This window comes from Lottia gigantea, assembly GCF_000327385.1.
Source record: "Lottia gigantea unplaced genomic scaffold LOTGIsca_43, whole genome shotgun sequence".
Taxonomy (NCBI): Eukaryota; Metazoa; Mollusca; class Gastropoda; family Lottiidae; genus Lottia; species Lottia gigantea.
Genome location: NW_008709504.1, coordinates 1,370,261 through 1,391,989, shown reverse-complemented (window position 1 = coordinate 1,391,989; position 21,729 = coordinate 1,370,261). Strand labels below are relative to the sequence as shown.

Sequence of the window (21,729 nt, the reverse complement as noted above, 5' to 3'; positions counted from 1 at the left end):
CCAACTTCGATTCACACGTTAAAAGCTATCCTAAAGTAAATGAGACTCAATATATCGTTGATATAAATGAAGAAGAAAAAGAATTTGACTGTATACCTCCTAAATCTACACAAATAACACCTAATCATTTGGGGTCATTCGTATTATCTCACAGTAAAAAAAATAATGAATAATTTTATTCACGTAATAGATGGATTTTATAAGCCGGAAATATACTATACAGATACTGATAGTTTATACATTTCGTCTAGCAATTGGGATAAATTAAATGAAGCTGGGTTGGTGTCCGAAAATGATTATTGTAAAGGAAAGGATGATTACGGTGATGGTGGAATTATATATGGTTTATATTTAGCGCCAAAAGTTAAATATAATATTATTCTAACTTCCGACGGTATTCTAAAAGAAAAGAAAACGTTTCAGGGTTACTCTAATGATAAGATAGCTGTCGAAGATTACATTCAGTTAGCTAGTCGACATTGATAACTTACATGGACATGCTAAGTTGATGTAGTCTGGCTTTAGTTAACTATTTAACTGAGTTACTTACCTTAGAGGAACAAGGGGGAACTGCATGACCTACTTTTTGTAAAGCATGGCTGACAGATAGTCAGTATCTTATTTATGTTAACAATATACTAATATAGTTATATGTAGACATTGTGTCTTTATTGAATTTGGAACCCACAAGTGTGAGCAAACTATTAATTAACAGTGGTTTAAACTTAAAGTAATCAGAACTGTTAATAAGAAGCAATGGCTCACTCAAATAGTGTGAATTATAGAAACCCACCAGTCTTGGCACCCGATGGTAATTATGAGTCTTGGAAGTCTGAAATTGAAATATGGACATTGGTCACAGACTTACCAAAGAAGAAACATGCATTGGCAGTTAGTGTGGCTTTAAAGGGACAGGCAAAGGAAAGAGCTTTAGCAATGGATATTGAACAATTGAGTGATGAGGAACATGGAATGAGAAACTTGATAAGTGAGTTGGATAAATTGTTTAAAACAGATGCTGTGGATTTAGCTTATTCAAAGTTTGACAATTGGAAAAGAGAACAGGACACATCTATGGTGGATTTTATAATTGACTTCGAACAAAAATATGCCAAATGTGTCAAATACAATATGGATTTGCCGGACACAATATTAGCATTTAAAATCTTAGATTATGCTAATTTGAGTGAACAAGAAAAACAATTGGCATTGACTGCAGCATCAGACTTAAGGTATGACACAATGAAATCAGCTTTGAAGAGAATTTTCACCAAATTACCAGAAACAAATGATAAAGACTCTTCTGTAACATTGAAGGAAGAAAATGCTTTGTATACGAGAAACAAACCATGGCGGAAAACTTACCTCAAAAATCAGAAACAAAACGAAAGAGATGATAAGACTCTTAAAGGTACAAATCCACTTGATAAGTATGGAAGGAGGTCTAAGTGTTTAGTATGTCAATCCATCTTTCATTGGGCTAAAGACTGCCCTGATAAAGAATCTGTTAACTGTACTAAACTGGATCAAAACTGTCAATTTATTGATAATGCCAGGCCAGATGAGATTATGACTGTTGAATGTAGTGGGTGTGCAGTTTTAGACACTGCCTGCTCTAAGACAGTCTGTGGAAAAAAATGGTTTGATGATTTTGTATCACTACTGACTGATGAAGAAAGATCAAAAATAGTAACCAAATCAAGTTCTAAAACTTTTAAGTTTGGAGATGGAGCTAGAGTTCAATCGGAGCAAAATGTTGTTATTCCTGCAAAAATTGCTGGTATAGAATATCAGATATCTAGTTGTTGATGCAGATATCCCTCTACTATTGAGTAAATCAACCATGAAAGAAACAAAAACTCAGCTAGATGTATCAAAAGATGAAGCAAAGATGTTTGGTAAACCGGTTGATTTAAATCTGACATCATGTGGACATTATTGTATTTCACTAATCGATAGTTTAAATCAATCAAATGTGTGTCTTAACTTTGATGTTGATGAACAATTACAGTAAAAGATGTTGAGTAAATTGCATTGTCAGTTTGGACATGCATCATCAGACAGATTGAAGAAATTACTAACTAGTGCAGGACAAAAAGACAAAGAATTATTCGAAAACTTAGATAAGATTGTGAAATCTTGTGAAGTTTGTTCCAAGTTTAAAAGACAATTGCCGAAACCAGCAGTCAGCTTACCTTTAGCTACTGATTTTAATGAGACCGTGGCTGTTGATCTTCATCAGCTTGATCAAAATGTTTGGTATCTCCATATAATAGATGAGTTCACAAGATTTAGTGCTGGTGCCATAATTAGAAGCAAGAAATCATCAATATCTGTGGAAAAATTTATGCAGCAAATATAAATATAAAAATACTATATAGTGATAATGGAGGAGAATTCAATAACTCTGAAGTTCATGATATGTTTTGTAATTTTAATATAGAAGTTCACACCACAGCTGGATATAGTCCCTGGAGCAATGGGTTATTAGAGAGACACAACTATGCCCTGACTGAAATTTTGACAAAAGTTAAAGCTGACAGCAAATGTGATTGGGAAACAGCACTTGCTTGGGCAGTAATGGCGAAAAATAGTTTGGCAAATATACATGGATTTAGCTCATATCAACTTGTGTATGGAAGAAATCCCAATTTACCATCTTCATTGATTAATAAACTTTGCGCTTTAGAAGGAAAGACTAGTAGCAGAACTGTTTATGAAAATTTATCAGCTTTAAATTCTGCAAGGGAAGCCTTTACAAAATCAGAATGCTCAGAAAGGTTAAGAAGAGCTCTCAGAAAGCAAACTCGAACGTATGACAATGTTAAATACAAAAATGGTGATGAAGTTTACTACAAGAGACCAGATAGTACTGAATGGAGAGGCCCTGGAACTGTAATTGGCCAAGATGGTGCAGTTGTATTTATTCGGCATGGTGGTTTGATATTGAGAGTCCATTATTATAGACTAAGACCAGTCATTGAAGACCCAAAATTCGAAAAGGATCCTGATGTAAATGTGACTCCTGACAGAAACATAGAAACTGTCCCTGATGAAGAAGATAATCCACCAATTGAGCAAAATGAAGATCATGAAATCATAGCAATTGATGACAAGGCTGTATTAATGAAAGTGAAACCTGGACAAAATATCACATTTAAAAATGATGAAAAAGACAAGATTTCTGCCAAAGTTATAAATAGAGCAGGAAAAGCATCTGGTAAATACTGTCATTGGTATAATATAGAAAATGAAGATGGAAATCGTCAATCAATTGATTTGAGTCAAGTAGGTGATCATGAAATAATAGACAACCAAACAGAAAATATCCTATTGATGAAAAATGTTTCATTCGAGGACAGCAAATCTGAAGAATTAGACAATTGGAAGAAAAATGGTGTATTTAAAGAAGAAGTTGACAAGGGTCAAAAGTGTATATCAACGAGATGCATTTGCACATTGAAGGATACAGCTGATGGTATAAAGCCAAAATAACGATTAGTAGCAAGAGGATCTGAAGAAGCTGACAATACCAAATCAAAAGATTCTCCAACCTGTGCTAAGGAATCATTGCGTATGATTCTTGCTATTCTGGCTCAAAGAAAATGGGACCCAAAGTCCATGGACATTAAAACTGCATTCCTACAAAGTGATACAATGGAACGGCAGATATATTTACGACCACCAATTGAAGCCAATTGTCCCGGAAAAGTTTGGTTGTTACAGAAATCAGTATATGGATTAAATGACGCTTCACTGTGCTGGTACAAAACTGTGAAATCATCTATGTTGGAATTTGGTGCTAAAATATCTAAGGTAGACCCTGCTGTATTTTATTGGCCCAACAAAGGAATATTAGCTTGTCATGTGGATGATTTTATTTGGGGTTGAGATAAGACTTTTGAAATGGATGTAATCAGTAAAATTCGATCACGTTTTCAAATTGGTAAAGAAGAAACAAGAGCTTTTTGCTACTTAGAAATAAATTTGATGTATGAAAATGAAGAGATTTATTTGAATCAAAGCAAGTATGCAGACAGTATTTCATTTTTGAACATTGATCAATCAAGAAGAAACCAGTCAAATTCTGTGGATAAGTCATCAGAGCAGGCCAGACATAATTTTTGATGTATGTAATTTGGCAAGTGCTCTGAAAAATGCTACAATGAAAGACTTGATTGAAACTAATAAAGAATTAAAGCAGACGATTTGACTTTGAGGTTTAAACAACTTGGTGATAACAATAACCTATCCTTGATTGTGTTTAGTGATTCTTTCCTAGCAAACTTACCAGATGGAGGAACACAAGGTGAACACATTATCCTATTGAAGGGAGAGAATAGTGAAATAGTACCTCTATGTTGGAATTCAAAAAGGATTCGTAGAGTAGTTCGTAGTACTCTGTCTGCCGAAGCTTTGGCGTTATCAGATGGCATTGATTCAGGAATATTCTTGTCAACCCTTTATTCAGAACTTACTTCTTGAGATGCCAATTCTTTACAGTTGCCAATATTATGTGTAACAGACAAAAATTCTCTGGTAGATGCTGTAAACTCTACAAAACAAGTCAATGACAAACGCTTGCGATTAGAAATATCCAGTATCAAAGAACTTTTACAAAGTGGACAAATTAGTAACATTATTTGGTCTGAGACAAAGGCCCAACTTGCTGACTGTTTAACAAAGAAGGGAGCCTCACCATATTATCTTTTGAAAACTTTACATGAAGGTGTTCTCCACATTTAGATTTCCGTTTAATTTTCACAAACTTAGTGTTAAAAGAATTTTTATTTTAAAATAGAGGGGAGATTGATAATTTACATGGACATGCTAAGTTGATGTAGTCTGGCTTTAGTTAACTGTTTAACTGAGTTACTTACCTTAGAGGAACTAGGGGAAACTGCATGACCTACTTTTTGTAAAGCATGGCTGACAGATAGTCAGTATCTTATTTATGTTAACAATATACTAATATAGTTATATGTAGACATTGTGTCTTTAATGAATCTGGAACCCACAAGTGTGAGCAAACTATTAGACATGATGTGACGAATGAATTTAAGAAACCATGGGAAAAAAGTTTCACCAATGGAGTAGTTATTCCAAAGGATGATGATAAACAAATGAAAGTTTTCAGAAGTTATCTGAATCTCGTTAAGAGAAAAGCACAGGACGCTGAAGGAATTATGTTTCCTTATGGTGATAAAGATGAATTGAGTTTGGATGAAAACTATGAATTTGATGATTTCGATTACCTAACTATTCAAGAGATTGAAGAGTGTTTAATTACTCAATTTTTTTGTTTTAAATGAAATTGAATAACAATTTCCTCGTTATCAAAATCTATAACCTATTTTTACCATCTTTGATTTCTTTAATCATAAAGGAATTAAGTGGTAAATATGTCGTTTGAAATGGTTTCTCTATAATTCTATATCCAATCAGTACGGTGAATGTTGGCAGACTGTAAATAATCTGACGTTTGTATTTATTGAAAAATCCACCGTTTATCAAATTGCAATGTATATTTATCACATCAATATCATATTTATATTAGCTTTGTGTGGTGCTAAAGTGGATTGCGAGTGTATTTGTTTATCAAATCCTAGTAACGCATTCAATGAATTTTTGTGGTCGTATATTGTCGTCGCCCCTGTCCGTCCGTTTTTGAGTTATTGCCCTTGACTTTGTTAAAACACATCGAATTTTGTTAAAAATAGTTCGTGAGCAGGATTGAAGCTACAGTTTTCAACCGATTCTGATGAAACTTGGTGTGATCATTGGAATTGATAAGATCTCAGACAAGTTGTAACTTGACGCATTTTCGATGAACGGTTTTTGAGTTATTGCCCTTGACTTTGTAAAAACATGTCAATATTTGTTAAAAATAGTTCGTGAGCAGGATTGAAGCTACAGTTTTCAACCGATTCTGATGAAACTTGGTGTCATCATTGGAATTGATAAGGTCTAAGTTCTAACTTGACGCATTTTCGATGAACGGTTTTTGAGTTATTGCCCTTTCTAATGGAATTGTAAACAGAGAAATACTTTAATCCCAATTCATATTCTTGATTGCGATTGAGTTCATACTCATAATCTAGAGATAATTTAATGTCTGATTTATTCGAGGTGATGACGGATAGTTGTTCTTTATTTGACATTTTTAATCACGCTTTTATAATCATTTTTATCTATAATACCTTTCTCTAGGAGTCTTTTTAATATACAATTTACTTCATTATATTGTCTGTGTGATCGATGTCCTTCCTTCATTGCCGCTAATATTATTTGTAATCTATTAAGTAGTTCCTCGTTGTTGTCGGATAAAAACGTTATTCCTTGTCCAGATACCATATCTTTGAATTCGTCTATCTCTTGTATGATTGGATTGTTGTCTTCAGCATAATCACCCACTTCATCAACTTCGTATTCATCATAATGTTCAATTGCTCTTATATATAGTTTAACTTCTTTCAATCTTATTGTTTCAGGTCCCGACTTTCTTATTGCATCTAGAAATTTTGAGTATGCTACTAAATCCTTATAATCGGCAATAACAGCATCCTCCCCATTCATTAAATCTAATAACCCTTTTGTTAATGTTAATATAAAGTCTTTTGTATCGATTTTTAATTGTGGTGAATTTGGACTAAATCTTATTCTAAAACCATTAAACAATAACCCCTCATCATCAACGATTGGTGAAATGCTCTTTGGTAATACTGGGTCAGGGTTTTAAAAAAGACGATTTATATCATCTAAGGTCCTAATTATAATACCACCATATTCAATCAATTTGGGGTGATGAGGTGTGGGTTCTATATGAGGTGTAGGTTCTAAAGCTAATTTCTTTTTAATATCCTCTTGAGATTTTAATATTGGTTAAAATAGAGTTTGTAGATTTTCTGTTAATCCAAGTTGTTGTAATTTATTATTTTCAACTTGGGCCTTTATTTTATTCTTAGCTTTGATATATTCTCTATTTCTTTTTAAAATATTATTCCAATCAAAAAAATAAAATTAACATATGCCGATCATAACTCTTTCACCCGCAGGCTTTCTAGTATTTACAAATACATATCCATGATCATCTGGGTTTCTCCATTAAGCTTTTCAAACCTTTTTAAATGTATCTCTGTCCATTCCGTGAATTATCGACTGAATGATTTGAGATAAATCTTTATCGTTTAATTCAAATAATAAAAAACAATTTGCATTTTTTCTAATGAACATAGAATCCATCCCGTAAAAAGATTGGGATTGGTATATGCAGTGACAGTTGTGATGTCTTCCTTTCATGAAGAATTCTTGTTGAACAGCTTGATTTCTTTGCGATACGCAGTCGTCAAACAATATTAAGTTCTTTCGATTACTATCAATATTAGACAAGTCTAGATCATTAACATTTTTCGTAAGAAAAACTTTTATATCCGTTGGATTGAAAGATGGATTCTTTGAAGTTTTCTATGATATCTTTTATTTCCACTTCTTCTTCGTTTTCTTCATAATATTGAAATATGTCTTGAACATCTTTCTTTGGTAAATATTCTAAAGCTTTGAGAAATTGATAATACCATTGCTCTGGTGTTGTTGTGTAGATATACAGTGAATCGAAATCTAAAAGGTTTGGTGTTGTCAACATGTTAAAAGTGAGATGAGTTTTCCCAGAACCGAAACTACCGCATATACACATGAGCATTGGGTTACTAGGAAATATTTCTGAATGTTTGAATTTCTTTCCAATTTCTTATTATTTTTTTTTATTCCAAAAATCACTCCTTCTCCTTTATACTTTGAAAGAAATAATCCTTCTCCAATGCATATGTTTTTCAAAAATATTCCATTACCCTTATGTTTGACTTTGACTTCTCCTGTGTCAATACTATCTACTAATCCTTGTGTAACAGTTTTCTTGGTTTCTTCCCCAAATCTTTTTCCAAATTCTTTTATTGTGCCTATCATATCTCCCACTCCTGAACCTCGTGCTTCCCTTTCCATTATTAAATTATGTCTGCGTTCTTCAGCATCAGCATCAGCATCAGCTGCTTTCTTTTCGTTGGCAGCTTTGACTGCGGAAGATATTCCACCAGTTGCTGTACCCATCGCTGCAATACCACCAAATATCAAAGGTAGTAGGAAAGGTAAAAATCCACCTTCCTTTGTGTTGGTGTCAATTCTTTCTAAGTCTGTATCGTTTCTGACTTTACAATATTTGTATTTATCAATAAGTTTTTAGTTATTCTGATTTTTTTTACCATTGAAAGTTATTAATGTTGGGGAAGCTGTTTCAATAGCTTCTATTATTTTCATAACTAAACTTTCTGGCTTCATTTTTAAGGGTGTATTTTTTACTCAATTCTTATTCTTCTATCTGCTATTTTAATTAAATGTTTTGCTTCTTCGAGTAGTAAACAATACCCGGTCACATCTCCTTGTGTTTTTTCAATATGAATATTTATGTTCACTCACTGATAGATCAAAACAGAAGATTAGATGATTAAGTGCAAAATCTACATATTCAAACTGAGGTGGATTTCCAAATAATTCACACATGTTTTTATAGTTTCTATACAATTCATTATAATCCTTTATGGTTGGATTAATTGTTAAAGGTTAGTTAGCATAATTATCGTTGTTTAATCTTACTTGAACTTTATGGATTAAAGGATCTTGAGTTTGGTTCATTGCCACTCTAAAGATATTATTGTTATTCGTTTGAGAATCTGGTAAATTCTTGAAAACCAAACATTAAATATCTTGCTGGTTTAATAGTGTTAGTAATTGGCCATGTGGTGGATTCTCCAGTTAAAGTCATGCTACCTACCGTATTACGATGAAGAAAAGCTATTTCAATATCTTTAGTTAATGAGTTGAATATTCTCGTTTCTACTTCAATTGATGGTGTTATTACAGGTATGAAAAGTTGGAGATGCGTTATTTTTAATCTTGCATCTGAAGCATTCTCTCCAAAGAATATCTTATCATCGTTGATTTCTCTTTGTAGATGAATTTTATATGGTAACCCTAAGGAAACTTCTCTGTATTCCAACAGATCGCATAAAGGATATAATTTCCAATTTACGTAATTACCCCACCTATTATTCTCAACAACATTATTATACTGAAGAACTCGTTTTTCAAATCCATGATTAGCTGCTAGTGCTACTGTTTCTATTGTGTTTCAAGCAACATCTCCCACTCTGAAATCGGCATCATTTGCAAGATTTCTTACCGGTTCTTTTAAAACACTTCCATCATCAACATCGGGTATCCAACCTGAGAAGTCTTAAGGATATAAAACTGTTTTCAACATTGTATCAAATTCCCCAGGGTGTTTGATAGTTTCTATTGGATTTGAACCAGCTTTCAAAACCATCTTGCTAAATAAAGATGGAAAGAAATTGTTTTCTAACGTTGTATTTGTTTGTGGTACACGATTTTCATTGGGAGTTCCATCTTTAATTTTGAAATCACATCTGAAATAAGCATCGGAAAGAAGTAGCCAATTCGATAATGAATTTATTTCGAAGGTAATTCTACCACCATCATTCAACTGGGATTTAGAACCAACAGTTGAATGGGGAATCCCCTTGCGAACATATTGAAAGGTCTACTAGCTAAACAAGAACAAGGGCAATAACTCATACTCAATATTATTCAGTATCGCCCTAAAGAGTTCAAAAGAAGTGTATGACTGAAGGTTTAATATTTCATACTGGTGATTGTTACTGTATTGCTAAATATTTTTATTCAAAATCACAACTGCCAGTGGGCGTATATTACTTTGCCTGGCAAGCTATCTTATCGTTTTACATCATTCATTGATGAGTTCACTTTGCAGATAGTTGTTTGAGTAACCACGACGTCATAATTTTTATTTGTCATTTACTTTCTTAATTGTGTTGGTTTTGGACTCCCTGAAGAAGTGTGTTTATAGACACAAAAAACGTTTGAATAAATGCCACATTTAACATAAGTTCAATATATCACGGGTTTAAACTCTGTTATCATTATTTTATTACATTGTACCCAAATCTGATCTTGTGGATATAAACCTACACACCAATTTTATAAAGATACTGGCAACTGTCAGAGATGATAACTAAACCTTTTTCGACCAAAAATATATAATATATTGAAGATCTTCATTATTCATTTGTAGTTCAAAAACCCTGAATATCTCATCAATTTAGGGTCAGTTATGCTGAGTTTTTCCACAAATCTTTTCAAATCACTAGTAATAACCCAGAAGCATTGAATTATCACACTCCTCTTGTGTCTGAAATTTTCAAAGATATATAATAACATATCATAAAATTCAATAAAAAGGTCTCATCTACATAGACAAATTTGAACTTTACTGAGATCTCATTAATTTATACCTGCATACCAAGTTCCATAAAGTTCGGGAAAAAAATGTAGCGCTCATCGTGTTTACAAGTCAAATTTGATGTATTTTACTAAGTCAAGGGCAATAGCTCAAAGTCCTTTCTTTCAAAATGAGCCTAATTCATACTTGATGAAGATCTTATCAATATATACATGATTACAAAGATTGGATATAAACTGTAGCGATTTTACTTAGTCAAGGGTAATAACTAAAAATCCGTTCATCAAAAAATCATCAAATTCTAAGTTGACCACCATCTTATCCATCCCAATGATCACACCAAGTTTCATTACAATCAAATGACAACTGTAGTCTTTATTGTGTCCACAAGAAATGTTGACAGACACACCGATGGACAGGGGAAACGACAATATATAAAAAAACATAAAAATCAGAAAAGAACTATGGCCTCTATAACTTTCACAATTCAATTTAACATAATTTCAGTGAGTTGAAACTCCATAATCCTTTATAAAACATTCATAATTCCAAACATAGTTCCCATTAGAATGTGGGTATACATTCAAAAGATAGCTTGCTGGCAATTTTCACGAACTGTTAGAAATTATAACTCATAATTCACTCAGATTTCATCTGATGAAGTAGATGATGATGACGAAAGCTATCAAAATACTTTAGACAATCTTAAAACGTGTCTTCTTACTACTTTTATTAAAGTCTCATAATCTTAAAGATATTGTTTAAATTAAGGCAATTCCTCAAAAACACTTTATCATGAAATTCAAACATGAACAAGGTTTCATAGTTTTACATATATATTTCAAAATTGATAAAAATTGGACGAATACTGTAGTCCTATTGATCTATACAGATCAAGTGCAAGGGGACATTTTCTGATCCCAATTGATTTGCTTCTTAGGCTAGTTTAAAAAACTCTGTGTATTCCAAATTACGACACTAATCAGTGGTCCCGACACTCAGAAAAATCTGTATAATGGATATCTACTCATCTTAATCACTTATCGCCAATTTATTGATAATCCGGATCAAATCAAATCACATGAAAACAAAAGATAGCTGAAATTCTGCTGATTAATCATTGCCAATGACCTCGTTTCAAGATCAAGGTTATTGCCTTTAGATCAAATGGTATTGGTACTCGTATAATTCATTACACCGAACATAAAACAGAAATATATGCAACTTGATCATTCTTTGTTTCACATTTTATCAAAATTCTCAAGCTAACAATTTTCGTCCTGCAAAGCATGCCTGTACTGATGTGTCTCTGGATATGAAACAGCAAATTATTGTAGATGATGAAAAAGTGCTGCATTCTTCACAGAAATATTTAGCTATGAAATTTGGTTTATGTTGAACAACAATATGCAGCATTTTAAAACGTAAAGAAGAATTTAAACCGACAATTCCAATAAAAGGCGTATGTACAGTAGCTCAAAATATGAACAATTATATAATAGTAACGTTTACAACTGATTTGTCTTTTATTATCGTCTTGTTATTAGAAAGGTACCGTCTGTAGAATGTGGGTCACTGAGCTATAAATAATAACATGTGGCACATGTTAAAAAATGTTGCAACTCTGAGTACTCCGACACTCTAGCTAATCCGACATTGTTTTGCGGTACTAGTGTATGTCGGATTACGCAGAGTATAATGTATTTTCAATTTCGAACTTGACTTATCAATATATACATGCCTACCTAGTTTTATTAAGATGGTTTAAGATAGCTTGCCAGACAAGATAAAATATGCCCAGCTGTTAGATAACAAAGTCTTTAGTGGCTTAATAATGAATTTTCAAATAATCAAAAGTCAAAGCAAAACCTCAAAAACAATTCATCAAAATGAAAAGCAATAGCTCTAAAACTGTTCTTTCAATTATTACCAATTTCAATCTTGATCGAGATCTCATCAATATATACATCCATACCAAGCTTTAATCAAGATTGGTTAAAGCTGAAGTCTCTAGCGTGTCTACGAGCTAAATTTGACGCTTTTACTAAGTCAAGGGCAATAACCCTTCATCTGATTATTACCAATTTCGAACTTGACCAAGGTTTCATCAATATATCATACCAATTTTCATCAAGATCAGATCAAAACTTTAGTCCCTATTGGCACAACAAGCCAAATTTGATGCATTTTTACCAAGTCAAGAGTTAATTAGGCAAGCAGTCAGCTGATCTATGACGTCATAGACGACACTCGATAGACTGGAAGCCTGCCGTCTATAGTTGAAGCCTTGCATACATCGATCTTTCACTTTCATTACTGCCATGGAATCCAATAATTTCTACCTAAATATCCAGCCATATCAGTTTGAGCCGCTAGTGGAAGACAAACGATCAGTACTAAAATATTCTGATAGCTCTGGAAGCTCTGACAATTCCGATTTCTCAGAAGACGAAACCGATTCTTTTTCTACAAACGCCCGAATCTGTACTACAGTAACTGGATAGAGTTTAAACAGTCGTCATCATAAACTATCAGGTTGAAAGCAATGATAATTAACATTGCAGTAGCGCATTGATATCCATTTCAAAAGAAAATGAAAAAGAAATAAGCATATTGGATATATCTACATATCATAGAAGGCCTATTATTATCATCACATAACGTCAGTGTTAATATGGCGGTGAGGGTCAAAAGGTCACCTAGTGAATACGTAGCCTCTACCATCCAGTCTCTATTTGCCTACGTACAGCTTCGACGTAGATGGGGTTAGTCTGGACGTCAGAGACTAGACTCAGTCTGTATTTCCGTAAAAATTGATTGAATGTGGCAATCGTGATGAAATACAGAGAGCCTTTGCTGTAAAGAGGTTAATGACATAGAACATAAAGCTCTGAAGGAGATGCAGCCATACATTTGTCAACATTCCGGGTTCAGGGCAAATTGTCTCAATAGAGATGTTCTAGATGTACCGGTATCGCTAATGGAGTTTGTTGAAGTTGACGGACCCATAGATGACAATGAGCCAATTTCCGAGTAAGTACTGGTCAATGCCACACAGTACATAATATGAAAATTAAGTTGTGTGAAAGTTTTGCTTATGATTCAATGGCGGCATCAGAACATATGTCTCGTATGATGTCATCAACCGAAGATTCCCAAGTAGTGGCGGAAAATATGCATAATTTGAGAAGCGCTAAATTAGCCTTTTTAAATGGAAAAAAGTGCTAAATAAAAATATTTTTTTCCAGTAAAATCGATACAAATGCAATAATGACAGTTTATCTGAAATATTTCATACGTAAAAGAGCAACTTGGCATAAATCCTTTAAAATAAAATGGACAGGAACTAATAGTCTGTAAAAAACATATATATATATCTAATTACATATATTGATAATAAAGTTCTATTGAGCTATGGGTTTAAGTCTACTATGGACTTATATTAAGATTCTCATTCCGTTTAAAAGCAATAACTAAATCTTTTTGAAATATATCAGGGATATTTTGTTGGAGTTCCTTGTATAGTTCATTGATAATTGGTATGGCTTGGCAAGCTGTGCCACTGAAAAGCACAACAAATGGAATAATTTGATAATCCACTTGGAAATTAAGACCATTTGACTGTATTGTTTTCAATTTGTTTATCCAGAAATTTTCTCAAAAAAGTCTGTAGGTTCTTGTTGGGATATCGTTTGGTTCATGAATTTTTCCAATAGGTGTAATTTGTTATTGGAAATTTGGCATTATTTGAGGTGTTGGTGAAAAAACGAGTTGAGTTATAAAATGCGCAGGTCAAACGAGCAAGAAGTTTTGAAATAGGGTGTGGTATTTGCAGAGAGGTCAATCGTGGTAGGGACATCTAACTTGGCTTTCATTTCACAAATCGTTAAATTCTTTATCTTCGGAAGGAACCATTTAGTACAACCATGTTTCTGCAATTCTTTAAAAACAAGAGAGCATTCCTCCTTGAAGCCTTCTTCTTGTGTGCAAATTTGGTAAAACTGTAATATCTGGCACTTAATAACTCCCGAAAATGTATGTTTAGGGTGAAAAGAGGATTTAAACAAAATTTGGTGAGTGTCAGTGTCCTTAAATACTGTCGTATCAAGGAAATCAGTACGGTTTTCGCTAATTTTGGCTGTTAGTTTAACTGCACGAGTTCATCCTTGTGTGATTACATACACTCATACCAAGTTACGTCAAAATCCATCAAGAATTGTGCTTTCTAGAGTGTTTACGTGCTACAAATTGAATGCATTTTCAAGAACAAGGGCGATAACTCATATCAATTATTTTTCGATTTTTCTGATTTTCTATAGGGTTCATAAGTGACAACAAAACAGTCACACCAAGTTTCGTCAAAATCTGCCCCTGAAGAAGGCGCCAACGACTAGGGTCCCTGAAGTCGACTGAGCCTTTGGTAATATTGTTTGACAGCTACAGAACTCAGATTACAGCATACCTAAAACTTGTTGTTTGTTCCTGGATGTTCAAATAGAGGAGGGTATTTGTCACAAATCGACAAGAAGCTTCGAAAGAAGTGGATTGTGGCTGTGAAAAGTCAGAAATCACTGAAGGGAGATGCGTTGTGGGTCCAGCGTAGTTTGCAGAGATTTCGTCGAATTTACATCCTCTGGCAAGTGTTTTCATTTGCTTTATTAGATAGGTTTTCTTTCTAATGTTTGAAATATTTGTCATTGTGATATGTCTATATTCTTCGGAAGCCACTTGACACTAGTGTGGCTACGGTCAGACTCAGTGACTGAGTCTTATTTACATCATAGAACTGTATAGGGATATTTTGACAAAACAAAACTTTAGGAGAAGCCCTGAATCTGAATTTTTTGGAAATTATTTTTATTCTGTTCTGCTTGTATCTTTTCTTTTTTTCATGTTATTCCTGTTAGATTTCTGGGTAAAGGCTGTAATAAAAGATAGCTTGCGATGCAAGGTAACATACGCCCCCTTCCCCGCAACCAAATACAACAAACAATTTAATCACACAGCTCTAATCAAGGGCAAAAAACAACATTTGACGCGTGTTTATAAAGTCAAGGGCAATAACTCAAAAAATTTTCATCAAAAATATCTCTTGTTAGAACTTGTCCGAGATCTTATCAATTCACCAAGTTTCATCAGTATCGGTTGAAAACTGTAGCTTCAATCCTGGTCACGAACTATTTTTAACAAATTTTGACGCGTTTTAACAAAGTCAAGGGCAATAACTCAAAAACCATTCATCGAAAATGTGTCAAGTTACAACTTATGAATTCCAATGATCACAACAAGTTTTATCAGAATCGGATGTGATTGTTATGTCCAAACAATGGCAAAAAAACTCAAACGTATTGTTTTTCTCATGCTCTCTTTCTGTGAGTGGTATTGGGGTCACATGTTATGGACAGATGTACTTCTGGACATCCATTCCCATAATGCTTTTTAACATGTATTTGTTTACAACTGGTTGCGTTTGTGTATATAGAAAATTATTGCTGCTGAGAACACAAATGACATGTGCTTGTTCATCTTTACACGTAACCTTCTACTTATACCTATTTTTTTTTTTTTTATGGTTACAGCCACACTTCCTTTGAGACATCAACGCAAAGGACCCAAGATATTTTTAACAGCTTTTACGATATTGAGATCATAGAGCTCTTAGTTGAAGTGGAATTAAAGAAAACACAGATGTCTGAATGAAAATTGGAATGGTACAAAATTTTGTATCTATACAAAGTTGAACTTTAAGAGTCCATAAAGTCATTACCAGCTATTTTACAAACTTGTTTGTATATATTATAGAAATTGGTAGGACCTGATTTGTCAGGCTAAATGATAATAAACTATTTATTTACACAATATTCTGATGTACAATTTGTTAGAATCTATACACAAGTACATGTGTATGAAATGGACAGACTATGTTTCTGTAATACAATCCAATCAAATTGCTGCATTGCTTGATACAGTATATGGCTATTGCAGTCGATGTAAAATTACACAGTTTCTCATAGCTTGACATTGTGAACATGATTTTTCATTTGAGTAAAGCTATTTCTAACCAATTTAAAATGAATAAGCTTATTTATAATAATCGTTGAAATAAAAAAGTGATTTTTATAAAACAAAGTTAATTTCTGTACCATTCTTTGAATAAAAGTGTCATTCTTGTTGATAGTTTTGAATTTCATATCTTTAATCTTTAAGAGTGTTAACAATGAAAATGAACTTGAAAAGAATAGTCATGATTTTCTGAAAGATAATACTTTTGATTAGTCTCGCAAAATTTCAGATATGGTACAGTGTCTGTATTAATGCATGTCTTTAGATGAATATGGACACTTCACCTCAATCACTTTATTCATCAATCCGTCCGGTGAGGAAGCTAGAAACGGACTACCTTTACAAACAAATGTTCGGCATTGGTCGACTGTATCCTGTGTTTGTTTAACAAACTCGTCAATAGCAATTTTTTCAAACTTCTTTCCATGGATAAGAGGAGCAGCTTGTATGTCTTGGAAAGGTTCAGTCATGGACTTAGAAAGGATTGTTCTATCAGTTGCCTTACATATAGTGGGTACATTTCCAGCAGCAAACTCACACAGGGATTCAGCTATAATGCCATCTATGTCAATGTGATACGAAACTTCCTTCTTCATTTCTGCATGACATTCGGATTTGACAAAATATAAACTGTCAGTAGATGCTATTCTCAGAAAACGATTGGTATAAAGTTTCTTTGAGTCGTCATCAAGTTTCTTTTAAAATTGTTCATGGTAACACAGGATAGATTCTAACTTCAGTAATGAAAATTATCAGTATTAATGTCTTTGTAGAGATCATAATTAGGAATTTCCATTGAATATTCATTTTTAAATTTTTCATGTTCAATATCTTTATTTCTGTCAAAAAATTCTAGCCTAAAAAGTAAAACATTATGATAATTTTTTTCAAGAACTTTCTAACCCTAGAAACTGAGAAAGGATTAAATTATAATAGGAAAACGGTAGGGCCAAGAACTACCATCTTACATGAATTGAACTGCCCATTATCATCACAGGGTTATCCACAATTCCAAAGGATTAAATTGAAATTGGAAAATGGTAAGGCCTAGATCAATCAAACTACCGCCATCGAATAGTCTACTACTAATCTAGTCACTAGATTGTCTTTCAATTCACACTCCGCAACTGCGAAGGAGTGGAACTGTCGAAGACTCTTGTCATTTTTAACTACTTTCGCTTTTTGACAGCGGACTTATTGATCTAAACTTATCTAGTTAACGGATGCTAAAAATAATCAAAGAACCTTACGAACCTTTCGATTAAATCCCTCTTTCTTCCAGACACTTTCCCACTCTAGATTTCAATTCCTTTCTCAGTTTAGTTAAGTCCCATAGACCATAATCACGCTTCGTCCATTTACTTGATCAGCCATTGTTGCGGGACCGCAATAGCCGTCCGACATCTACATCAAGAAACAACAACTCGCGAGTTTGGTTCCCCACTGAACCTTCTAGAGCATTTATGAGCTAAAAAATTGAACGCGTTTTCAAGAACAAGGGCAATAATTATAACTTTATTTGGCAACCGATTTAGACAGAAGTCTAATTTTCAATAGGTCCCACTAAACTACAAATCATATACAAGATTACAGAAAGAATAAAACCACAGAAAATAACATAAAACATATATACATTTACAATGTAACATGAATGAGGAAAGAAATATGAAAATGCAACCACTATGTTTTCCCACGAAACTGCGAATTGTATACTAAGTATATAATAAAAATACAGAAAATTTCATAAAACATATATACATTTACAATGCATCACGGATGTGGTGAAAAATATAAACACTGTGTTTCTTATTTGATATATATAATGGTTTAAGTTTTTTAAGTAAAATGAAATGACGAGAAAAACAAAAGGACTGGTTATAAATACTATGAAATCAATAATATTAATCAGTATTGTCAGTAAGAACAAACTTCTTCAGTTCTTGTTTAAATGTATATAAAGAAGGATTATGTTTTACAGTTTGTGGTAATGAATTCCAAAGTAAAGAAGCTGTATATTGAAATGTTCTCATCATAGCAGTTTTATTACATTTCGGTATGTCTAAAGTTCGGAGTGTTTCTGATCTCAGTGTCATACTGGTTTCTGTTAATTTTGGTTACTCATACTAATTATTTTTCGATTATTCTGATTTTCAATAGGGTTCATCCTTGGGTGATTACTTACACTCATCCTAAGTTTCATCAAATCCGTCAAGATTTGTGCCTTCAGGAGTTTTTACGAGGTAAAAGTTCAATGCGTTTTCAAGATCAAGGGCAATAACTCATACTAAATATTTTTCAATTTTTCTGATTTTCGATAGGGTTTATCATTGGGTGATTACAAACACTCACACCAAGTTTCGTTAAAATCCGTCAAGAATTGTGCCTTCTAGAGGGTTTACAAGCTAAAACTGAACGCGTTTTCAAGAACAAGGGAAATAACTCATACTAATTATTTTTTGATCTTTCTGATTTTCAATAAGGTTCATCCTTGGGTGATTAAAAACAACCATACCAAGCTTCGTCGAAATCAGTCAAGAATTGTGCCTTGTAGAGTGTTTACGAGCATGTGGATGGACAGACCGACTGACTAACGGACTAACGGACCGATGGACATTGGTGACGACAATTTACGCCCCCCATTTCATGTGGGCCTATAAAAAGTAAATGACTGTTACAATAATGATATCATAACTTTTTATGACCTCTTGGTTACTCAAACAACTGATCATGCACTGATGACTTCACTTTGCAGATAGTTGTTATTTATTTCACTTTCCTTCTAATCTGCAAATTCAAGGTGGAGGCTAAATGCTACACTTTCCATCGGACATTTTTGTCAATGTTTTCCAATTATGAGTTTGGCTAATTCTTACTCTAATTAATTTTTTGAAACGAACATCCCTTCAAAATTTGCTCTTTAGTCTAAACAAAACGAGGAAAGCTTTGATTGATCGACCTCCAAGGTAGAGACTAAACAATACTGGCGATCAACCAGTGCCAATGTTTTCTATTTCTAAATATTTTCATCCACAATAAATAAAGGTAGCTTTCCAGGAAAGGTAATATACGCCCACTGGCAGCTTTGATTTTGAATAAAAATATTTAGCAGTATAGTAACAATTACTAGTATAAAATATTCAACATTCAGTTATACACCTTTTTGAACTCTTTAGGGCGATACTGAATAATATTGAGTATGAGTTATTGCCATTGATCTTGAAAATGTGTTCAATTTTTAGTTCTAGCAGGCAAATATTCAACCTTCAGCACAGTACTTGAATAATAAAACCAAGTTTTGTCAAAATCCAGCAAGAATCATGCCTTTTAGTGTTTAAGAGATAAAATTTGAAAGCGTTTTTAAGAAAAAGGTCAATATCTCCTATGAAACATTTTTCGATTTTTTTGATTTTCAATAGGGTTCATCATTGGATGATAATTAACACTCACACCAAGTTTCGTCAAAATTCGTCAACAATAATGCCTTCTAGATTGTTTCAGAGCTAAAAATTGAACGCATTTTCAAGAACAAGGGCAATAACTCATACTAAATATTTTTCGATTCTTCTGATTTTCAATAGGGTTCATCTTTGGGTGACGAACATTCACACCAAGTTTCACATCAAGTTTCTACAAAATCCATCAAGAATTGTCCCTTACAGAGTTTTTACAGGCTAAAATAGTGTTTTCAATAACAAGGGCAATAACTCATAATAAATTATTTTGATTCTTCTGATTTTCAATAGGGTTCATCCTTGGGTGATTACGAGTACTCACACCAAGTTTTGTCAAAACAAAAAATTGTGTCTTGTAGAGTGTTTAGGAGTAATTGTGGGCGGACCGACGGATCATCCATTTTCCTTCTAAAATATGTGATAAATTCGCATTACGGTACTTTTAACACCTGCAGTTTCATAACCAAGATTACCTGAAAATACTCAATCCCTGAGCTACAAGTTCAAACAAGTGAAAACCCTACAATTCATTACTTACACTGTCAACATTTGAAACACACACACAATTTAATAATGTCAGATATTGTTTTATGCCATTCATGTTAACGAGAATGTGCCACTCTTAGGTAACTGTTCATGCCTCACTTACGGTTTGAATTTTTTCTTCTTAGGTGATTCAAATTATTTTGTCTGCATTTGTGAATCACATTGGTAACAGGATTGCCAACAGTGATTTTGAGAAACAGGAATTCTCAAGTGATTCCAAAATTTTGAATGATGCAGTTTTATTTTGAATTTTTCTATTGCCTTTGATATATCTAATTTACAAAGGGCATAAAAAAAAGAAAACTTGAGGTAAATCGGTCCACAAATAAGTTCTACAGGCTCCAAATCACTTGTTTGAATATTATGCAATATGTCATTTACAGCTTCAAAAAAAAAAAAAAAAAATGGCATATTATCAAGCTTATTTCGTGCATTTCAGGAAATAAAAAATAATTTAAATGTGTGACCTTAGTTGTATATGAGCTTTCTATATGTAAGCTCCCAAAAAAAGACATCCATATCCTACATTCCATCAATTTCTGATGCTTATTTCAGATGCGATTTCAAAATAAAAGATGGAACTCCCAATGAAAATCGAGGTCCACAAACTAATACAACGTTAGAAAACAATTTCTTTCCATCTTTATTTACCAAGTTGGTTTTGGAAGCTGGTTCAAATCCTATAGAAACCATTAAACACCCTGGGGAATTTGATACAATGTTGAAAACAGTTTTATATCCTAAAGACTTCGATTCAGTTTCAGGCTGGATACCCGATGTTGGTGATGGAAGTGTTTTAAAAGAACCGGTAAGAAATGATGCAGATGAAGCTGGAATGAGAGTTATTGCTCGAAACACAATAGAAAGAGTAGGACAAGCAGCTAATCATGGATTCGAAAAACGAGTACTTCAGTACAACAATACCGTTGATAATGATAGTTGGGATAATTACATAAATTGGAAGTTATATCCATTATTCGGTCTGTTGGAACACAGAAAGGTTTCCATAGGATTACCATATATAATTCATCTACAAAGAGAAATCAATGATGATAAGATATTCTTTGGAGAGAATGCTTCAAATGCGAGTTTAGAAATAACGAATCTCCAACTTTATATACTATTAAACCAGTAAGATATTTAATGGTTGGTTTCAAGAACTTACCAGACTCTCAGACGAATAACAATAATGTCTTCAGAGTGACACTGAACCAAAATCAAGAAAGTAAGATTAAACAATGATTATTATCCTAACCAATCTTTAACAATTAATCCAACCACAAAGGATTATAATGAATTGTATAGAAACATGTGTGAATTATTTGGAAATCCACCTCA

At 33.2% G+C, this 21,729-nt stretch overlaps 3 protein-coding genes across 3 annotated transcripts; 2 read left to right on the top strand and 1 right to left on the bottom strand.

Moving 5' to 3' along the window:
* Positions 1-756: 756 nt before the first annotated feature.
* LOTGIDRAFT_164106 (hypothetical protein) lies at positions 757-5,312 on the top strand (the record flags this gene model as incomplete). Its single annotated transcript, XM_009060590.1, has 4 exons — positions 757-1,780; positions 2,690-3,288; positions 4,504-4,729; positions 4,978-5,312. The coding sequence occupies 4 exons, from the start codon at positions 757-759 to the stop codon at positions 5,310-5,312; spliced, it is 2,184 nt and encodes a 727-aa protein (XP_009058838.1).
* A 1,801-nt stretch (positions 5,313-7,113) lies between these two features.
* Positions 7,114-7,729, bottom strand: LOTGIDRAFT_123315 (hypothetical protein; the record flags this gene model as incomplete). The annotated part of the gene is made up of 2 exons (XM_009060589.1): positions 7,114-7,452; positions 7,487-7,729. Coding segments are annotated over 2 exons (582 nt in total), but the record flags the coding sequence as incomplete, so codon positions are not given.
* Positions 7,730-13,004: 5,275 nt separating this feature from the next.
* On the top strand, positions 13,005-21,526 carry LOTGIDRAFT_164104 (hypothetical protein; the record flags this gene model as incomplete). The annotated part of the gene is made up of 3 exons (XM_009060588.1): positions 13,005-13,095; positions 13,177-13,363; positions 20,947-21,526. The coding sequence occupies 3 exons, from the start codon at positions 13,005-13,007 to the stop codon at positions 21,524-21,526; spliced, it is 858 nt and encodes a 285-aa protein (XP_009058836.1).
* Between the last annotated feature and the right edge of the window lie 203 nt (positions 21,527-21,729).